At 57.0% G+C, this 14339-nt stretch overlaps 1 protein-coding gene across 21 annotated transcripts in view; it reads right to left on the bottom strand.

Moving 5' to 3' along the window:
* Positions 1 to 14339, bottom strand: part of MYO18A (myosin XVIIIA) — a 102131-nt gene that overhangs the window by 34655 nt on the left and 53137 nt on the right. For 9 of the 21 annotated variants that reach the window (XM_043583523.1, XM_043583525.1, XM_043583515.1 and 6 more), the window contains 18 exons: positions 13831 to 13918; positions 13521 to 13627; positions 13235 to 13411; positions 12664 to 12877; positions 12253 to 12395; positions 11540 to 11640; positions 10640 to 10703; positions 10268 to 10412; positions 9920 to 9940; positions 8683 to 8694; positions 7891 to 8067; positions 7576 to 7666; positions 7085 to 7277; positions 6261 to 6347; positions 4171 to 4312; positions 3856 to 4015; positions 2678 to 2864; positions 2136 to 2379 (listed from right to left, as the gene is read on the bottom strand). In XM_043583523.1, the coding sequence (XP_043439458.1) occupies positions 2136 to 2379; positions 2678 to 2864; positions 3856 to 4015; positions 4171 to 4312; positions 6261 to 6347; positions 7085 to 7277; positions 7576 to 7666; positions 7891 to 8067; positions 8683 to 8694; positions 9920 to 9940; positions 10268 to 10412; positions 10640 to 10703; positions 11540 to 11640; positions 12253 to 12395; positions 12664 to 12877; positions 13235 to 13411; positions 13521 to 13627; positions 13831 to 13918 (2353 nt within the window). The remainder of the gene's footprint in view (positions 1 to 2135; positions 2380 to 2677; positions 2865 to 3855; positions 4016 to 4170; positions 4313 to 6260; positions 6348 to 7084; positions 7278 to 7575; positions 7667 to 7890; positions 8068 to 8682; positions 8695 to 9919; positions 9941 to 10267; positions 10413 to 10639; positions 10704 to 11539; positions 11641 to 12252; positions 12396 to 12663; positions 12878 to 13234; positions 13412 to 13520; positions 13628 to 13830; positions 13919 to 14339) is intronic. The other 12 variants (XM_043583529.1, XM_043583519.1, XM_043583524.1 and 9 more) reach the window with 3 other exon arrangements.

The following is a 14339-nucleotide window of genomic DNA, read 5'->3' as shown; positions in this document are numbered from 1 at the left end:
TGGGTGTTCAATAAAATGCTACCTTCCTTTCCTCAGTCCACTGAAGCAGGACACAGAAAGGGCACCCTTAGTGCTCCTATCCTGACCTTGAGCCCTAGGCCGAGTGACCAAGACTTATAGATTCTCTTTCCCTGAAGAGTGTTGCCTCTAGCAGAGACCTCCCTAAGGCTTGAGGTGAGGGCAAGGGTCAGATGGCTTCTAGCCTGGAGCAAGGTCGGGATGGTGGCCAGGAGGAAGTTACCCCGAGCCACTTGAGGGAACCAGAGCCCGTGGCAGAGGACCACGAGAGCCACTCTTACAGATTCACAGAATTTAAACTGAAAAGGGGTCTTAGAGCAGATACAACTCATCTTCCAGGCATGGAAGCTGAGGCCGAGGAGGTGGACCGAACGGCTTGCTCAAGGTCACAGAGGCTGCGGCTAGAGGCAGAACTGGACTCCAAAGCCGGGCTCTTGACAGCTAGTCAGGGGCTCGCTCCACTCCACCGGCCTAGCCAGCTCTGGGAAACCCTCCAACTGGGAGATGAGGCTGATGCGTGTGCCCGATAATTGAAACAGGAGGCGGGGGCCGCTGAGGGGCCAAGACAAAGTGAGCTATTGATTGTATCTGAATTGCAATTAAATTGATGGGCCAGGATAGCAGGTCCGGACGCCTGGCATCTTAATTAATCATCAGCGCTATCGATGGTGGCTGGGGACTGGGCGAGGGGAGGGGGGCCTGCCGCTGCTGGCCTCATCGATCTGCTTGTTTGAGTAAAGCACATTGATTTTGGTTCAGAGCGGTAACAATCTGGTTTTGAAATAATAAACACCAACTCCATATCAAGACGTGGGGACAGATCAATGATTTATTTAGAGCAGGGCAGGGAGCCCGTGTTTTGGCTTTGGCTGCTAAGGAAAAGTGATGGAGTCCATGGGGATGCCTCAAGGGGACCTGGCTATGGGCGGTGGGACCCTGCCAGTTCTTCTATCAAAAGGGAAAAGGGCAGAAATCTGGCAACCCTTAACTTCTCAGGCTAACGAAGCCCTACTCAAGAGGCATGGGCTTGGAAGCTGGTCCACCTGGATCAAATCTCGCTGTACCACTCAAGAGCTGTGTGACCCCAGGCAAGCTACTTAACATCTCTAAGCCTCAGTCTCCTCATCTGGGGATGGTAATAGCACCTATGGCTTATGAGATTGTTGGGAAAATTAGTGAGTTAATGTCTATGACGAGTTCAGCATAGTGCCTGGTGTACCGTAAATACTCTAAAGATGTGAACTAGAGGTGATCCTCGAACAACATGAGAGTTAAGGGTGCTGACCCCCTGTGCAGTCAAAAATCCAAGTATGACTTTTAACTCTCCGCCCCCCCCCCCAACCACCACCACCCCAGAACTTAGCTACTAATAATCTACTGTTGACTGGAAGCCCTACCAATAACAGAAACAGTCGATTAACACATTGTCATGTGTTATGTGTAGTATATACCGTATTCTTACAATAAAGTAAGCTAGAAGACAGCAAATGTCGTTAAGGAAGTCACAAGGGAGCAAAAAGACAGGCATAGTACCATACTACAAAAAGTCCGCATATAAGTGACCTGCACTGTTCAAAACCAGTTAGTCAAGGGTCAACTGTGCTAATTACTTTCACCCTTTCCATCACCTCCTCCAGATGGGTCCATAAAAAGGGTCTGTCTGACCTTTCTTGGGAATTGTACGTACTTCAGAAAAATTTAGCACCTCATTTCTCATCGGGGGTGCAGCCCAGCCACCGGCCTGCTCTAGGAGATAGTTAGCACCACTGAGCAGACAGCTTGAGTGGGTCTGTTGCTGTGGGCAGAGCAGGGAAGGGGGAAAGAAGGAGCTGTGTAAATAGGGCACGTGGGGAACAGAGGGGGGTGGTGGTGAGGAGGATTGGAATAGAGAAGGGGGAGGAGGAAGAAGGGGGTCAGCCAGGTGGAAGGAAAAAGAGAAAGGAACAGACTGGGCTGGAGAGACCCCCACTGAGCAGGCACCCGAGGAGGAAAGAGATCTAGGGCCCAGAGGGGGAAGCAGCACCCCTCTAGCCCCATGGGCCCCATCTGGGAGGTGGGGAGGGGCAGGAGCCAGTTCTAGAAAAGAGAAGCAGTAGCTGAGAGGGAGGGAGGCCCACCTTGGCGGTACATGCGCATGGCGTCAAGCAGGCGGGAGCCGCGGAGCTGGGCACGGAGCAGGGGCACGTCCAGCTGCAGGAGCCCAGCCTCGCAGTGGTCCCCCGAGGGCAGGTCCAGCTCGCTGCTGCTGCTGACCCGGCGGGAAGACGCAGAACGGGGCTCCCCAGCCCAGCCCTCTGCTACAGGCAGGAAGCAGTGCACGAAATGCAGCTTTGATTTCTTGATGGTGTCTATGAGGGCGTCCTGCCAAAGGGAAAGAGGCAGGCCTCAGTGGATTCTGATGGCCCGGCCGGGGGTCAGGAGAGCTGGGACTGGCATCAGCATCTCCGCTCCCCACAGGATGGCAGGTGTCCCACCAATGGCCAAGCCATGCCCTCACTCGGCCTGCGTGGCCACTCAGGCAGCTGCACGGAAAAGAGGACTAAAAAAGAGCGCAGTCAAGTCAGAGTGGGACACTGAGTGGGCACCAGGTAAGTTGAGTGTGCCTAGAATGGCCAGAGAAGCCCCGAGAGGGCCCCGGAGCCTGGGCAGGCACACTCACCACCTGCAGCTTAATCTGGATGCACAGAGACTTCTTCTTGACAGCCGCCATGCCCGTGGTGAAGGTCTTCCGCATGCTGGTGGCCCGGCGGAGCGCCAGCTGCGAGCCGCCCTCTAAGCCTGCGATGGAGCCCGACAGCACCGTGGCGCTGCCCGCCCGGCCCAGAAACAGGTTGCTGATGATTTTCCTGCCGGAGGTGGAAGGGCGAAGGAGGGAAAGAAGTCTCACTGAGAGCGTAGTGGAGGCCGTTCCTTCTCCCAGTTCCTAGGACATCCCCAAAAGCCCCATATCATCGTGGCCAGTGGCCTGGGTTATCTGGCCTGAGGCTGCATGTCCCGCACCCTAGAGAGAAACTGTAGACAAATCTTTGAACAGGAAGAAGAGAAAACCACTGGGTGGAGGGGGACAGAAGCCTAGGGGTAGGCAGGCATTGAACAGAGTGGAGTGATCTGTTCTTGTCCATCACCCGGGAGGGCAGAGGTCCAGTGTGGCAGGAGAGATTAGAGCCCAGCATCCTCTGCCACGCCATAGAATCTGCATATGACATTTACTGGTTGTTATCTGAGCTCTCCCCCCCGTCCCCCCACCCCCACCCCCCAACTGGGCAGGGAGTTTTGTTTTTTTTCATTGCTATCTGCCAGGCACCCGGAAGAGTCTCAGTCAAGGAGCAGGTGCTCAGTAGTTATCTGCTAAATACACAAATGAATGACAGGCCTTGTATGACTGAGGGGTTTCTAAGGCTATTTCTGCCTTCTTTTAAAATTTTTAATTTTTATGGTATTTTAAGTAATCTCTACAGCCAGTGTGGGGCTTGAAGTCACAACCCTGAGATCAAGAGTTACATGCTTTTGTGACCAAGCCAGGCACTCCATTTTAAAGTGTTTGTTTGTTTGTTGTGTGTGTGTGTGTGTGTGTGTGTGTGTGTGTGTGTTTACTACTCCTGCCTTCTATGAAGAACGTGGAGGTGCTATTCAGATTTCAAACTATAGGTCCCTCCAACCACGTCCATCCCACCTCTATCCAGGAGGCCACTCCCAGGCCCTCAAGACCAATTGACCTTGGCTGTCACCTCTCAGGAAGTAGAGGCAATCAACCCTGCTGGTGAGGGGGCCTCTTAGGCCAGGGAGGCCAAAACCAGCCCTGGGGACGAGACGTGGCAGAGCGAGTGGTGTCCTTACTTCTGGGAGTCCTGCAGGAGCCGGGGGGCGTTCTGGGTGGCCGGGTTCTGTTTCGTGTAGCTCAGCCAGCCAGCTACATTATACTCGACCCAGTTGGTGCCATGACTGTGGCCCAGGAGAAAATGGTGGGGTTTGCTGCTGCGCAGGAGGGGGCTCTGGCCTGAGGGTGGGAGAAGTAAGGTTCAGATCATCAGGGCACAGGCCCCAAAAAAGCCCAGGGACCCGGTGAGCCCTTCCAGACAGTACCATCTAGACCCGTATAATAGTGGGTCCTTCCGAGGGGTAGCAGAAGAGCCCTCCAGGGGTACCACCTACCTTTCTTGTCACCCTCCTGGGGGCCATAGTAGGAGAAAAGGCGCTCCAGGAGGGCATCCTCAGTGGCCCCTGGCACCAGCACCTCCTCTTCCAATAGCCATAGCAGGCCCCTTGCCTCGTCGGTGCGTGCCAGTGAGCGGACCTACGGAGAAGTGAAGCAATGCCCCCGTGTCACACAGAGCCCCTGGCCTGGCCACACACCATCGACACGCCACCCATACGCACATGCATTGCAGCTGCTGCCACTCACGGCTGACACCTTGTGGAGCAGCTGCGCAGCAAGGAGAAAGAGGGAGCCCGAGAGAGACTAGAGAGAGAAGCCCACAGCAACACACAGTTCCTAGGAGTCGTGTCCGAAGTCACCAAAGGCTGAAGGCTTCTTGTTAACCATCCTCACCCTCCTGGAAGTGAGGCTGTGTGGCCCTCACTCCCTGGGCATCACCTCCCAGGCAGACTAAACGAGATGAAGTCTGGAAGGTCCCTGGGCAGAGGGCATGGCCCGAAGGAAGCAGTCAATCAGTGATGGCTGGGGTTAACCCTGGGTGCCCTGGCAGCGGGGGGGCGGGGGGTGGGGGGTGGGGGGGGGACGCGGAGAGGGCTCAGAGCACTGCAGGGGGGATTCCTGCAGGGTCATAAACTTGAGCGTCCAAATTGTAAGACAGGCGACTTAACAGATATAACAGCCAAAATGGGAGGAGCTGGGTGACTGCCTAGCAGGTGTCCCCATCTGAGGGAAATGGCTATTTCCCAATCAGCTGTAGCCAACTTCTGTCCTGGAGGAACACTGGCCTAGTGCAGATAAACCTTCCAGCTTTTCAAGAGAAGGTGGAAATACTGAATTCTGGTTTCTAACACCCTACGCAGGCCACACAAACCTGGCCTGACGGTGTCTTTTCTACAGCATTTCCAAGTCTTCCTTGAGCAAGAAGACAGAACCGCCCCCACACCCCCATGCTTGCCTGGCCTTTAGGGACTGGGGGACAAGAGAAGTAAGAAAAGTGCCATTTTCCCTTTCTTTGAACCCAGCTGCCTGCATCTCCTCCCCACCCCCACCCCATGGCTGCCCAAGGGAGCCTGTGTGATTCTCAGGAGGAAGCAGAATGTGGCCAAGCACTGAAGGGCAGCTAAGGTCCCAGACTGGCTGGAGCTGCATGGCAGGACTGGGCAATGAAGGACAGTGCACAGCAGGCTCAGCACCGAGGGGTCCCTGTTCCAGAGATGCTAAGGCCCATCAGATAGGGACAGCAAAGAAGGGAACACGCTGTCTGAGCCACTGCCACTGCTAAGCCACACGGACTGACTTCCGCATATCTCCTGGGAATGGCAAAGGCTCTCACGGAGGCCGGCACAAGAACTCAGGTGCCAGAAAAAGCAAAGCCAGCTTCCCTGGGGAGACACGGAACTTGGGCACTTTAAGGACTTGTCCCGGGGGATGCTTAATCTCCCTGGGGCCCCACGTCCTTGTAGCATGGCAGGGCCTTCCCACAAGGAAGAGGGAGAGGGAGGCAGGGCTCAAAGCAGAGGAGGGGAGCCTAGCAAAAATGCCAATTCTCGAGAAAAGTTCCTATGAAACGTCCCTAACTGAAGACAATCAGCAAATGCCAAGTGTTCATCAGGCCGGCCGGTCTCCCAGGCAGTAAAGTACCCAAGATACTAGTCCAAAGTGTGACAAAGCCTGCCCCTAAGGTTGAGGGGTGAGGGCTCACATATATAGCCAGGCACAGATTCCTTGCTTGCACAGACTCCTCGCCCGTTCTTCTTGCCTGCACCAGTCTCTTGGGGACAGTGGGAGGGATGACTATGTCCTCTGGGTCCAGTCAAACCCTCACCATCGAGGAGGAGACACCAGAGTTCCTGGCTCAGCCAGTCACAGGACAGGGCCTGAGCCCGAGGTGGTAAGGGAGGAGGTCACATCTTCCCTTGTGGCTCAGACACCTGGGGCTAAGGCTGTCACTGCACTAGGGCAGAAGGAAGTGCCACTTCCTGACCAGACCAGCCGAGCAGCAGGTTACAACAGCAAGGGCCTGACTGAGGTTGAGGAACAGACAAGGGGAGAAAAGGCCAGCCCAGGCCCTTGCTGGAGTTCCTACCAGGGACTGATGGGAGGCTTGGTCCACAGCTGCCACAGAATCATCCGTGGCTGGCTCCAAGTCGTCAAATGCCAGCTCAATGTTCTCCTGGGAAGAAAGGGAGAGAGGTCGTGAGCACAGGCCCTTTGAGGGGTGCAGCCCTGGGTGATGGCCAGGCGGGGGCGTTGGGATTGGGACAGCTAAAATTCTTTTAACCTTCTTCAATACTGAGGTAAAGTCGCATATTCCTGTTATTCGCACCAGTTGATTAGACTATGCAGAATACCCCTACTCTCGATTTCACACCATCACCCTCGAAACACTTGAAGACAGCTGTCATTTGCCTCGTATATCTTCTCTCATCCAAGGTAAATACGCTCCCCAGTTCATTCATCTCACCTCCACATGAGGTGGGATTTCTAGATCTTGTTCCATGAGGGACACCCTTTCGTGAAGGGGCCCTAGCTAATCACCATCTTAACAGATCAGGAGACAGACAGGGAAGGCCAGGCCTGACACACGTGGAGGCAGGAATTCACGGGGCCTAGGTGGGTGCCTTGAGGGTGGGCACAGAGGGGCTCTCAGGGACCCCGAATGCAGGCGCAGCTTCTTGGAGAGCAAACTCTCCACAGGGTAAGAATGCAGTCTGGGGCAGGACAAGACTACCACTCCAGAGAACACAGAGAGACAGAAATGACAGAGCGAAAGCGAGGAAGGGAGCCACCGGTGGGGAAGGTGGTGCCTTCTCTCTCCACAGATGCCCTCCCTGCGGGCTCCAGGGAAGTGAAGTTGGGGGCCGGGGTGGGGGTGGGGCGGGGGCAGGCAGAGGCAAGGTCAAGTGCTACCTCCTTGTATCTTTCTAACTCCTGCACAAAGGTGCGCTCGTGGAAGAGTCTCTGCAGCCGGTCCTGGGCGTAGTTGTGGCATAGCTCCTCAAAGGAGGCTCCACGGGCCGACCCACCCTGCTCAGGGTTCTGGAAGCCCGGAGTGTCCACAATCATCATGGAGCAGAGTGAGTGCTGGCTGGACTTGAGAGCCCTTCACAGGGAGAGCCTGGGTCAGAGCTGGCCAGGGCAGTACCACTGAACACGCTCCACTGGTCTGCCTATGGCGCCCAGGCAGCCATGTTCTGCCCCAAGCCAGATCTCCACCCTGCCCAGGTGCCCACGACCCTGGTGGGGAGGATGTGCCTTTTGTCGCCCGCGAGGACAATGAGCCCTCTGCTGGCGTAGAATGGCTCCACCTCAGCAATCACACCAGCACAGAGGTATCAGTCAACTCCCACCTTTGTCACGGCAGGAAGCTGGTCAGCTCCTGGGCCCTGCCTGGCACTCACCTGTTCACCAGGGAAACGAGAAGGGTGAAGAGCTCACTGTAGAGGCCAGACGCCATGCCCTCTAAGCACTCCAGTGCACTCAGTTTGGGGCCTGTGGGGCAAGAGCATCATCTCTACCTCCTGCCCCCTGGGAATCCCCACGGGGTATGCTCTCTACCCACCCCGGGTCAAGTCAGCATGGGGCCCTGGGGCTGGGCCTCTTCCTCTGATGGAAGCACCTATTCACCCCAGCAGTCTCCCCACGCCAGAGAAGACTGCAACGAGCCCCGGATGAGGCCTCCCAATCACATCTACCAGCCAAGGGTCCCATGGTACCTGTGCTATCTCCCAGGCTGCTCTCCTCAGGGCCCTGGCGGAAGGAGGTGGAACGCTGTAGGGTTCCACCCTTGTGCTGGTGCTTGAAGATGGCTGAGGAGAGCTCCTCCAAGCTGCAGCCCAACAGGTATGCGGCCTTCTGGGCCCACTCGTGGCGGGCAAACTGCTTGCGCCCAGCTATGGGGTAGAAAAAAGGATCTGGCATCTTGGGTCTTTCTCCTTAGTCCACTTGATGACCATGGGGCCCTTTGGCTCCCATGGCCAACAACTGGGGAGTGAACATCTTCTGGAGGAAACACCAGCCCTGATGACACCAGAAGGGCTTTAGGCAAAACAGGGATGGCCAGCAGCTGCCCGCAAGCACTTCCTGGGTCCCCTGCCCTAGTGAGAATGAGCAGGTCCTAAAAGAGGAGGTAACTCCAGGCTGCCGCCGCCAGAGGGCGCCCAGGCAGCTTTGACCATTGCTTTTAGAAGACTTGGCCTCAGGGGTACCAACTTGGGGTGGGGCGGTCCGAGGAGGAGCCAGCCCATCTCTAATGAGCACCACAACCACCTGTGCCTGTGGGGGACACATCATGGGGGAGTACCAGTGCCTCCCCCTTCCAAGAATACCCTCTCCCTTACTTCCAGGCGTCTGCTGGGGGAGACCACAAACACCCACCCATGGCCCACCAGTGGGGAAGTGGAAAGAGCTGCCAGGGAAAGGGAACAGCCCACGCAGACAGTCGCGCCTCAGCCAACATGTGTCTAATCACAGCAATTAGGGAAAGCTAACAAGAAACAAGGTTTTACCTTCAGCAGCTTCTGTAAGGCAAAGGACCAGCATGCAGCATGCAAAGAAAAAACAGCGTGTTAGCAAACAGTCATCAGCTGAGCCCGCCAGGCCCACGGGAAGGGACCATGGGGGGTGGGGGGTTGTGAGGATGAGCAGGCAAGAGAACATAACCACATTCAGACTCCGAGACACAAAAATACACACATGTGCACACACACCATCTCAAGGGAGTGTGTTCATGGATGCAATCACGCTGTCACATAGAGACCTACAAAGACACCACACACACACACACACACACACACACACACACACATACACACACCCTCTGGGAAATACCGGAAGCTCTGAGGAGGTAACAGACCCTGCTGACACACACCCGGAGCTCTCCGCGTGCAGTACAGGGTTATAGGAAACCTGGGCTTGTCACCGCCTCAGAGCAAAAGAACTTCCTCAAGACACAGCCACACGCCTACCCGCCTGCCCACCTACGCAGTCTGGAGACAACTTCTTTAACTCAGAGCCTGCTTCCTCTTTGGCAGGGATGCCACCTGCTGGGATCATAAGGAACCTAACACCTGAACGCCTGTTCCTCCATGCACCCACCCGCCCACCAGTGCTTTCTCGCTCCTGCTGAGCAGCCTGGGGCTCTTCACATCCCAGAGGAACACGAAGCCAAAGCCCGAGAGGCTGTTCAGAGGCAGCATCCCTCGGAGAAAGGGGAGAAAGGGGCAAAGAGGTGCTCAGAGTGCCCAGCCGTCAAGGTAATCTCAGAAGGCAGCAGAGTTCTTCCAAGCCAGACCAAGCTCTAGCCATTCACAAGCCCCAAGTTCAAGTGCGGAAGCAACAGCCCATTCGTTACCACGGTGCCTGCCGCCCCCTAGTGGCCCCCACCTGGATATGCAAGAGGAAGCGATGCCTTCTACCAAACCAGTGAAGAAAAGGGAAGACTCAGAGAAAACTGGCCTGGGAAAGCCCCAAGAAGCAGGCCCACCCTACCCCATCCAAGCCCCGAGGAGGGCATCCTGAGAGGCCCCAGGATCTGGAGGCAACACAAGTAGAAGCAGCTATGCCTGGGACTCCAAGAAACCTCACAGCCGGCAGGCACCTTCTCCCCCCTCAACCTGGGGCTTCTCCCAGGCCAGTCCCCTCCATTGTGACAGAACAAGCCCAGCCCCCAGACAGAGCCCAGGGCAAGCACCAAGATGGGACAAGGTGGCCCCTACACCCCAGGGAGGGGCCAAGGTCAGTTACCGGCTTGCTCCTCGGGGGCCTCTGTCAGGAAGGGAACAAGAAGCAGAGTTATTCCAAGGGGACTGCTCGGACTTAGGGCCCTTCTCTTTCCCCTCAGCTTCCGAATCCTGCCCCTCCCCCCCCAACTCTTCACAGTGCTCCGCATTACTGCCATCCAAGTCCAGGGGCAGAGATCCTTCTCTGGGCATCAGAGCCTCCTGTTCTGACGTGGGAGACTGGGAAGAGGCACACGCAACAGAGGGTGATAACAGACACATCTGTGCTGGGTGAGGACAAACTGCGAGTGGCAGGGCCTCCACAAGCTCTCCCGGGCAACAAGCCAGGCTGTTGGGACCCGTTGCGGGTTACCTTTGGTGGCGCCTGCAGCCCCCAGGTGGTAGATGGCAGCCAGGATGAGCCAGCAGGCTTTCTGTTCATCTGGGGAGATGCCCAGCACCTTCATGGCGGTCTGTAGCTTACTGAACTGCTGAGCCGCCTTCTGCTTCTCCTCAGGCTGCAGGGACAGGAGGGGACGCTGGCACTGCACCTCGGGGAGGGGGGGGGCGCTGTCCCTCCTGGCATACCCCCATGCTTCTGGACCCTCGGGGAGGGCAGGGCTGGTGAGAGCTGCCCAGCTGGGGCTGGGCTCCTGCTATTCCCGTGGGGTTCTCCAGGTCACTTCCCCTACTCCCCTGCTCCCAAGGCCCAGGACTGCCAACCTAGTCCCCACAGGCCCCTCACCTTGGCCAGTGGCACAATCCCAAACACATTGTTCTCTGCCAAGTGGTTCAAGTGGAGCTCTGTCCTAGGGGTACAAATGAGGCATCAGCACAGTGCTTGGTCCCCATGCCAAGGCCATCTCCCTACCAGGGTGGAGACAGATTCAGCTTCCAGACTCTCAGTCCTGTCTGCCCGTCATGCCCTACTGTCAGGCCAGCTGCTGCCGCCTTCCCTAATTGGCCTGAAGGCCTGGTCAGAGCACCAACCTCCCTAGGACAGGTCGTCAGAGATGCTCTGGGGAGAGTGTCCAGACAGACCCCTGAAAGAGAGCCAGGAATCTGCCTGAAGCGCGAGTCCAGCCAGGACAGAGACCAGGCTCTCAGTTACAAGAAGAGTTAAGGAGGATAATGTCCTGGGGTTGCTTGCTCAGCCTTATCATTAATCCTTTTTTTCAAAGAACAAAGACAGCAAGTCTGAAGGTCTAAAGGGAAAAGCCTGGTAGATGAGCCAACATGGGGGGCAGGAGGCCCAGCTTGGAGGGCACAGAAAAAGGCCCGGGCTTTCGGCTCCAGTATGAACTCAACAGTTCAGCCCCACATTAGCTGTGTGACTTATAGGCAAGTCCCTGACCACCTGCATCTTGAGGTGCTTTCCTCTGCAGACCTGGTGTAGCAGAGGTCATAGCTCGACCCTGGGAACACGGGAGCATCAATTGTGCCCCTCACACATAGCCAGGACTCTGTGCCCGGGACCCAGGAGTTCCTGTGGGGTTCAGCCCATGGCTCATTCATCTCACCACCCCCAGTTACCTCAGCGTACGATAAACAAACGGTATGGGATGCAGTCAAGTGACAAGGTCCAGGAGCCATCAGTGAGCTAGAACCCAGAGCACCCTCCCCGATTTCCTTTGTCCCATCTCACCTGAGGGTGCCATCCCCACAGGCCAGCAGGTAGTAGAAGACGTTGAAGGTGGCCTCACCGGATGGGCGTCGGGCCACACGCAGCTTCTCCAGTAGCATCGTCTATGGCACAGCATAGAGGGTATGGGCAAGGAGGGTGGTGCCAGGTCAAGCTTCTCCACCCCACACCGGAAAGAACAAGGCCCATGGGAGCAAGCAGGTACAGCTTACTCTCAACCAGAGGCCAGATCACCACAGGGTCAACCCTGGGGCACAAACCAAAGCCAGGGGGGAGGAGATAGGCCCAGCTCACAGAGGGGCCTTGGTGCCTTGCCCAGCCCCCAGGCACAGTCTTCTCAGGGAGCTGGGCACTTTGTGGAAAAATATTTCATTTAGCATGGAAGGGGACCAGCTTCGGCTGGAACTTACTTTATTGACAAGCAAGTCTTACTTGGGTGAAATTAGCCTGAGAGAAACCCCTGAACACAGGGCCAGGGCCCCAGAAGTAGGGTACAGCCAACCCCAGGGTTGGGCAGGAAGCTGAGCCAGGACCCACCTGGGGCAAGAAGCATGGGGGGGGCAGAAGACACGGCGGGGGCAGAATGGTGACAGCTCGGGGTGGAGCACACCATCCCTGCTGGAGGGGATCCTGGGTAGAATCCCGGGAAAATAAGGCACAGGAGGGAGCCTGAAACCAGGCAGCCAGTCTCTTAACTACCCTGAGTGTCCTCTCACCTGGATGGAGGCTGAGGCCACCTGGCCCGCTTGGTCAAAGTCCAGGGAGAGGATCTGGGAGAAGCGAGTGGCATTGCCGTTCATGATGGTGGGGCTGTTCCCAAAGGCTTCCAAGAGGCTGTACAGAGCCTGCCACTTCTCTGCTGTAGAACAGAGGCCCAGGAGCCATCAGGAAAGCCTCCAGAGGCCCAGGGGCCATCAGGAAAGCCTCCAGAGGCCCAGGGGCCATCAGGAAAGCCTCCTGCCCAGGGCCTATTCCCCCAGCGCACAAAGGCTCAGAGTCACTCAGGCCAGACTGCCCAGGGACAGAGGGGGTCTGAGGGCACAGAGAAACCAGGGAGAACAAAGCTGACGCCTACGAGGCGCTTCCATCCCCAGCCCCTCTCGGTTTTTCCAGGTGGCCTGTCTCACCAGAAAACACCTTGTTCCCACTGGTGCCTGCGATGGTGGCCAGGTACTGCACCAGATGCTGGCAGCTGGTGGTCTTGCCACTGCCGCTGCTGCCCAGGAGGATGATAGACTGGTCCTGGCGGCTCATCAGCATTGCCCTGTATGCGGTCTGGGCCACGGCATAGATGTGGGGTGCCATGTCCTCCCGCCGACACCCCTTGAACATGTGCATCACCTTGGGTGGGAGGGGGAGGGCGGAAAGGGGCAGGCTCTTAGCTGGTCACACTTGGACAGTCCTCACCCCCAAGGTCCACATCTTTCTGGGCCTTTCACTGTCGGGGCAAGGGTTGTCGAGGGATTCCCAGGCTAAGGCCTTGCATAGAAATGCAGATACTAGCACAGTCCCGGCCTCTGTTAGAGGTTACGGGGAGGGCTTCATGTCCCCACCCCTTGAAACGGCTCCAAGTTCAACTGTGAGAGTGGACAAGAGCCCAGTGGGATGCCAAAGGGAAGGAGCAAAGCCAGGGAAGGTAGGGTAGGTAGTGTGTGGGTGGGTCCATGGGGCAGCATGGTCGCCTAGTGGGTGCCGCACCTTCTCAGAGTACACGGCAGGGGCCCCACGGGGGCTGAGGACGAGCAGGCTGGGGCCAGCGTATGTATGCAGCAGGCTAGCACCATAGCGCTGACGCAGTGTGTGGAGGACGCTGGACTCATTGAGGTACACCAGCGAGGCCAAATCTTCTAGACGGTCGCAGGAGGGAGCATTAGCCTGTGTGATAGGACAGGCAGGCAGGCACTGAAGAAGCAGAATCTGTCGGCACTGCCAGTGGACAGGCCTGCCCTGCCCAGCCCACTTCCTGTGCCCTCCACCTGCAAACCTTCTCCACGTCATCCTCGTCCACATCCAAGATGGCGCCATCATGGTCTAGCTTCACACGCACCTTGCCTTCTGGCAAGCTGAGCTCCTCAGATTTGAGCTGACTGCCTACAGAGCGGGGACAGACAGTCAGACACAGGCCCGGGAAGCCTCTGCCACCCTCTTCAGGCCCTTTGTGGTCCTGTCTCTTCCCTACTATATCACTAGCCTCTCCTCACTCACCACCCAGGCCTCACCAGACCCAGAAGGCACACCCAGCCCGGAAACCTGAGAGGCCCAGGCATCTGCACCCTGGGCCTCCCCAGACTCACCCAGAGAGAAGCCATCCTTATGGACCAGCCACACCTTCTCTGTCTCATACCAGGCCTCCTCAGCTGCAATCTGCTCTTCTGTCTTCACCTATCAGAGGAAGGGGGGGTAATAAATAGTCAGACCTTGCTCTGGAAAACAGTCGGGACAGAAGAGAAGAGACACGTGAGGGGAAGTGCTTCCAGATGAGCCACCTGGTAAGGGGGACAGTTGGGTGGCAGACACAGAACAGGGGACATTGGAAGTGTCAGAAGAAGAAGGTGGGGAAGCCAGGGGATGGGGATGGGTCTGAGGAGCCCCGAGGACAAGGACACAGAGTTAGGAACCATGCCAGCCTTGAGGGTTTGGAAGGACGGGGACACTCAGAACCCGAGCCCTGAGGAGAGTAGACTGTAGGAAAGCAAACCAACAGGTTCTGCCTTCAGCCACCCTCTTCCCCACCTCCCCTGTAGGGTTGGTGTGCTGAGCCCACACCCCTCTCCCTGAGCCAACGCCCACTGCTACTGTGACC

The sequence above is a fragment of the Prionailurus bengalensis genome, chromosome E1, assembly GCF_016509475.1.
Source record: "Prionailurus bengalensis isolate Pbe53 chromosome E1, Fcat_Pben_1.1_paternal_pri, whole genome shotgun sequence".
Taxonomy (NCBI): Eukaryota; Metazoa; Chordata; class Mammalia; order Carnivora; family Felidae; genus Prionailurus; species Prionailurus bengalensis.
This window is presented reverse-complemented; position numbering and strand designations above follow the sequence as displayed.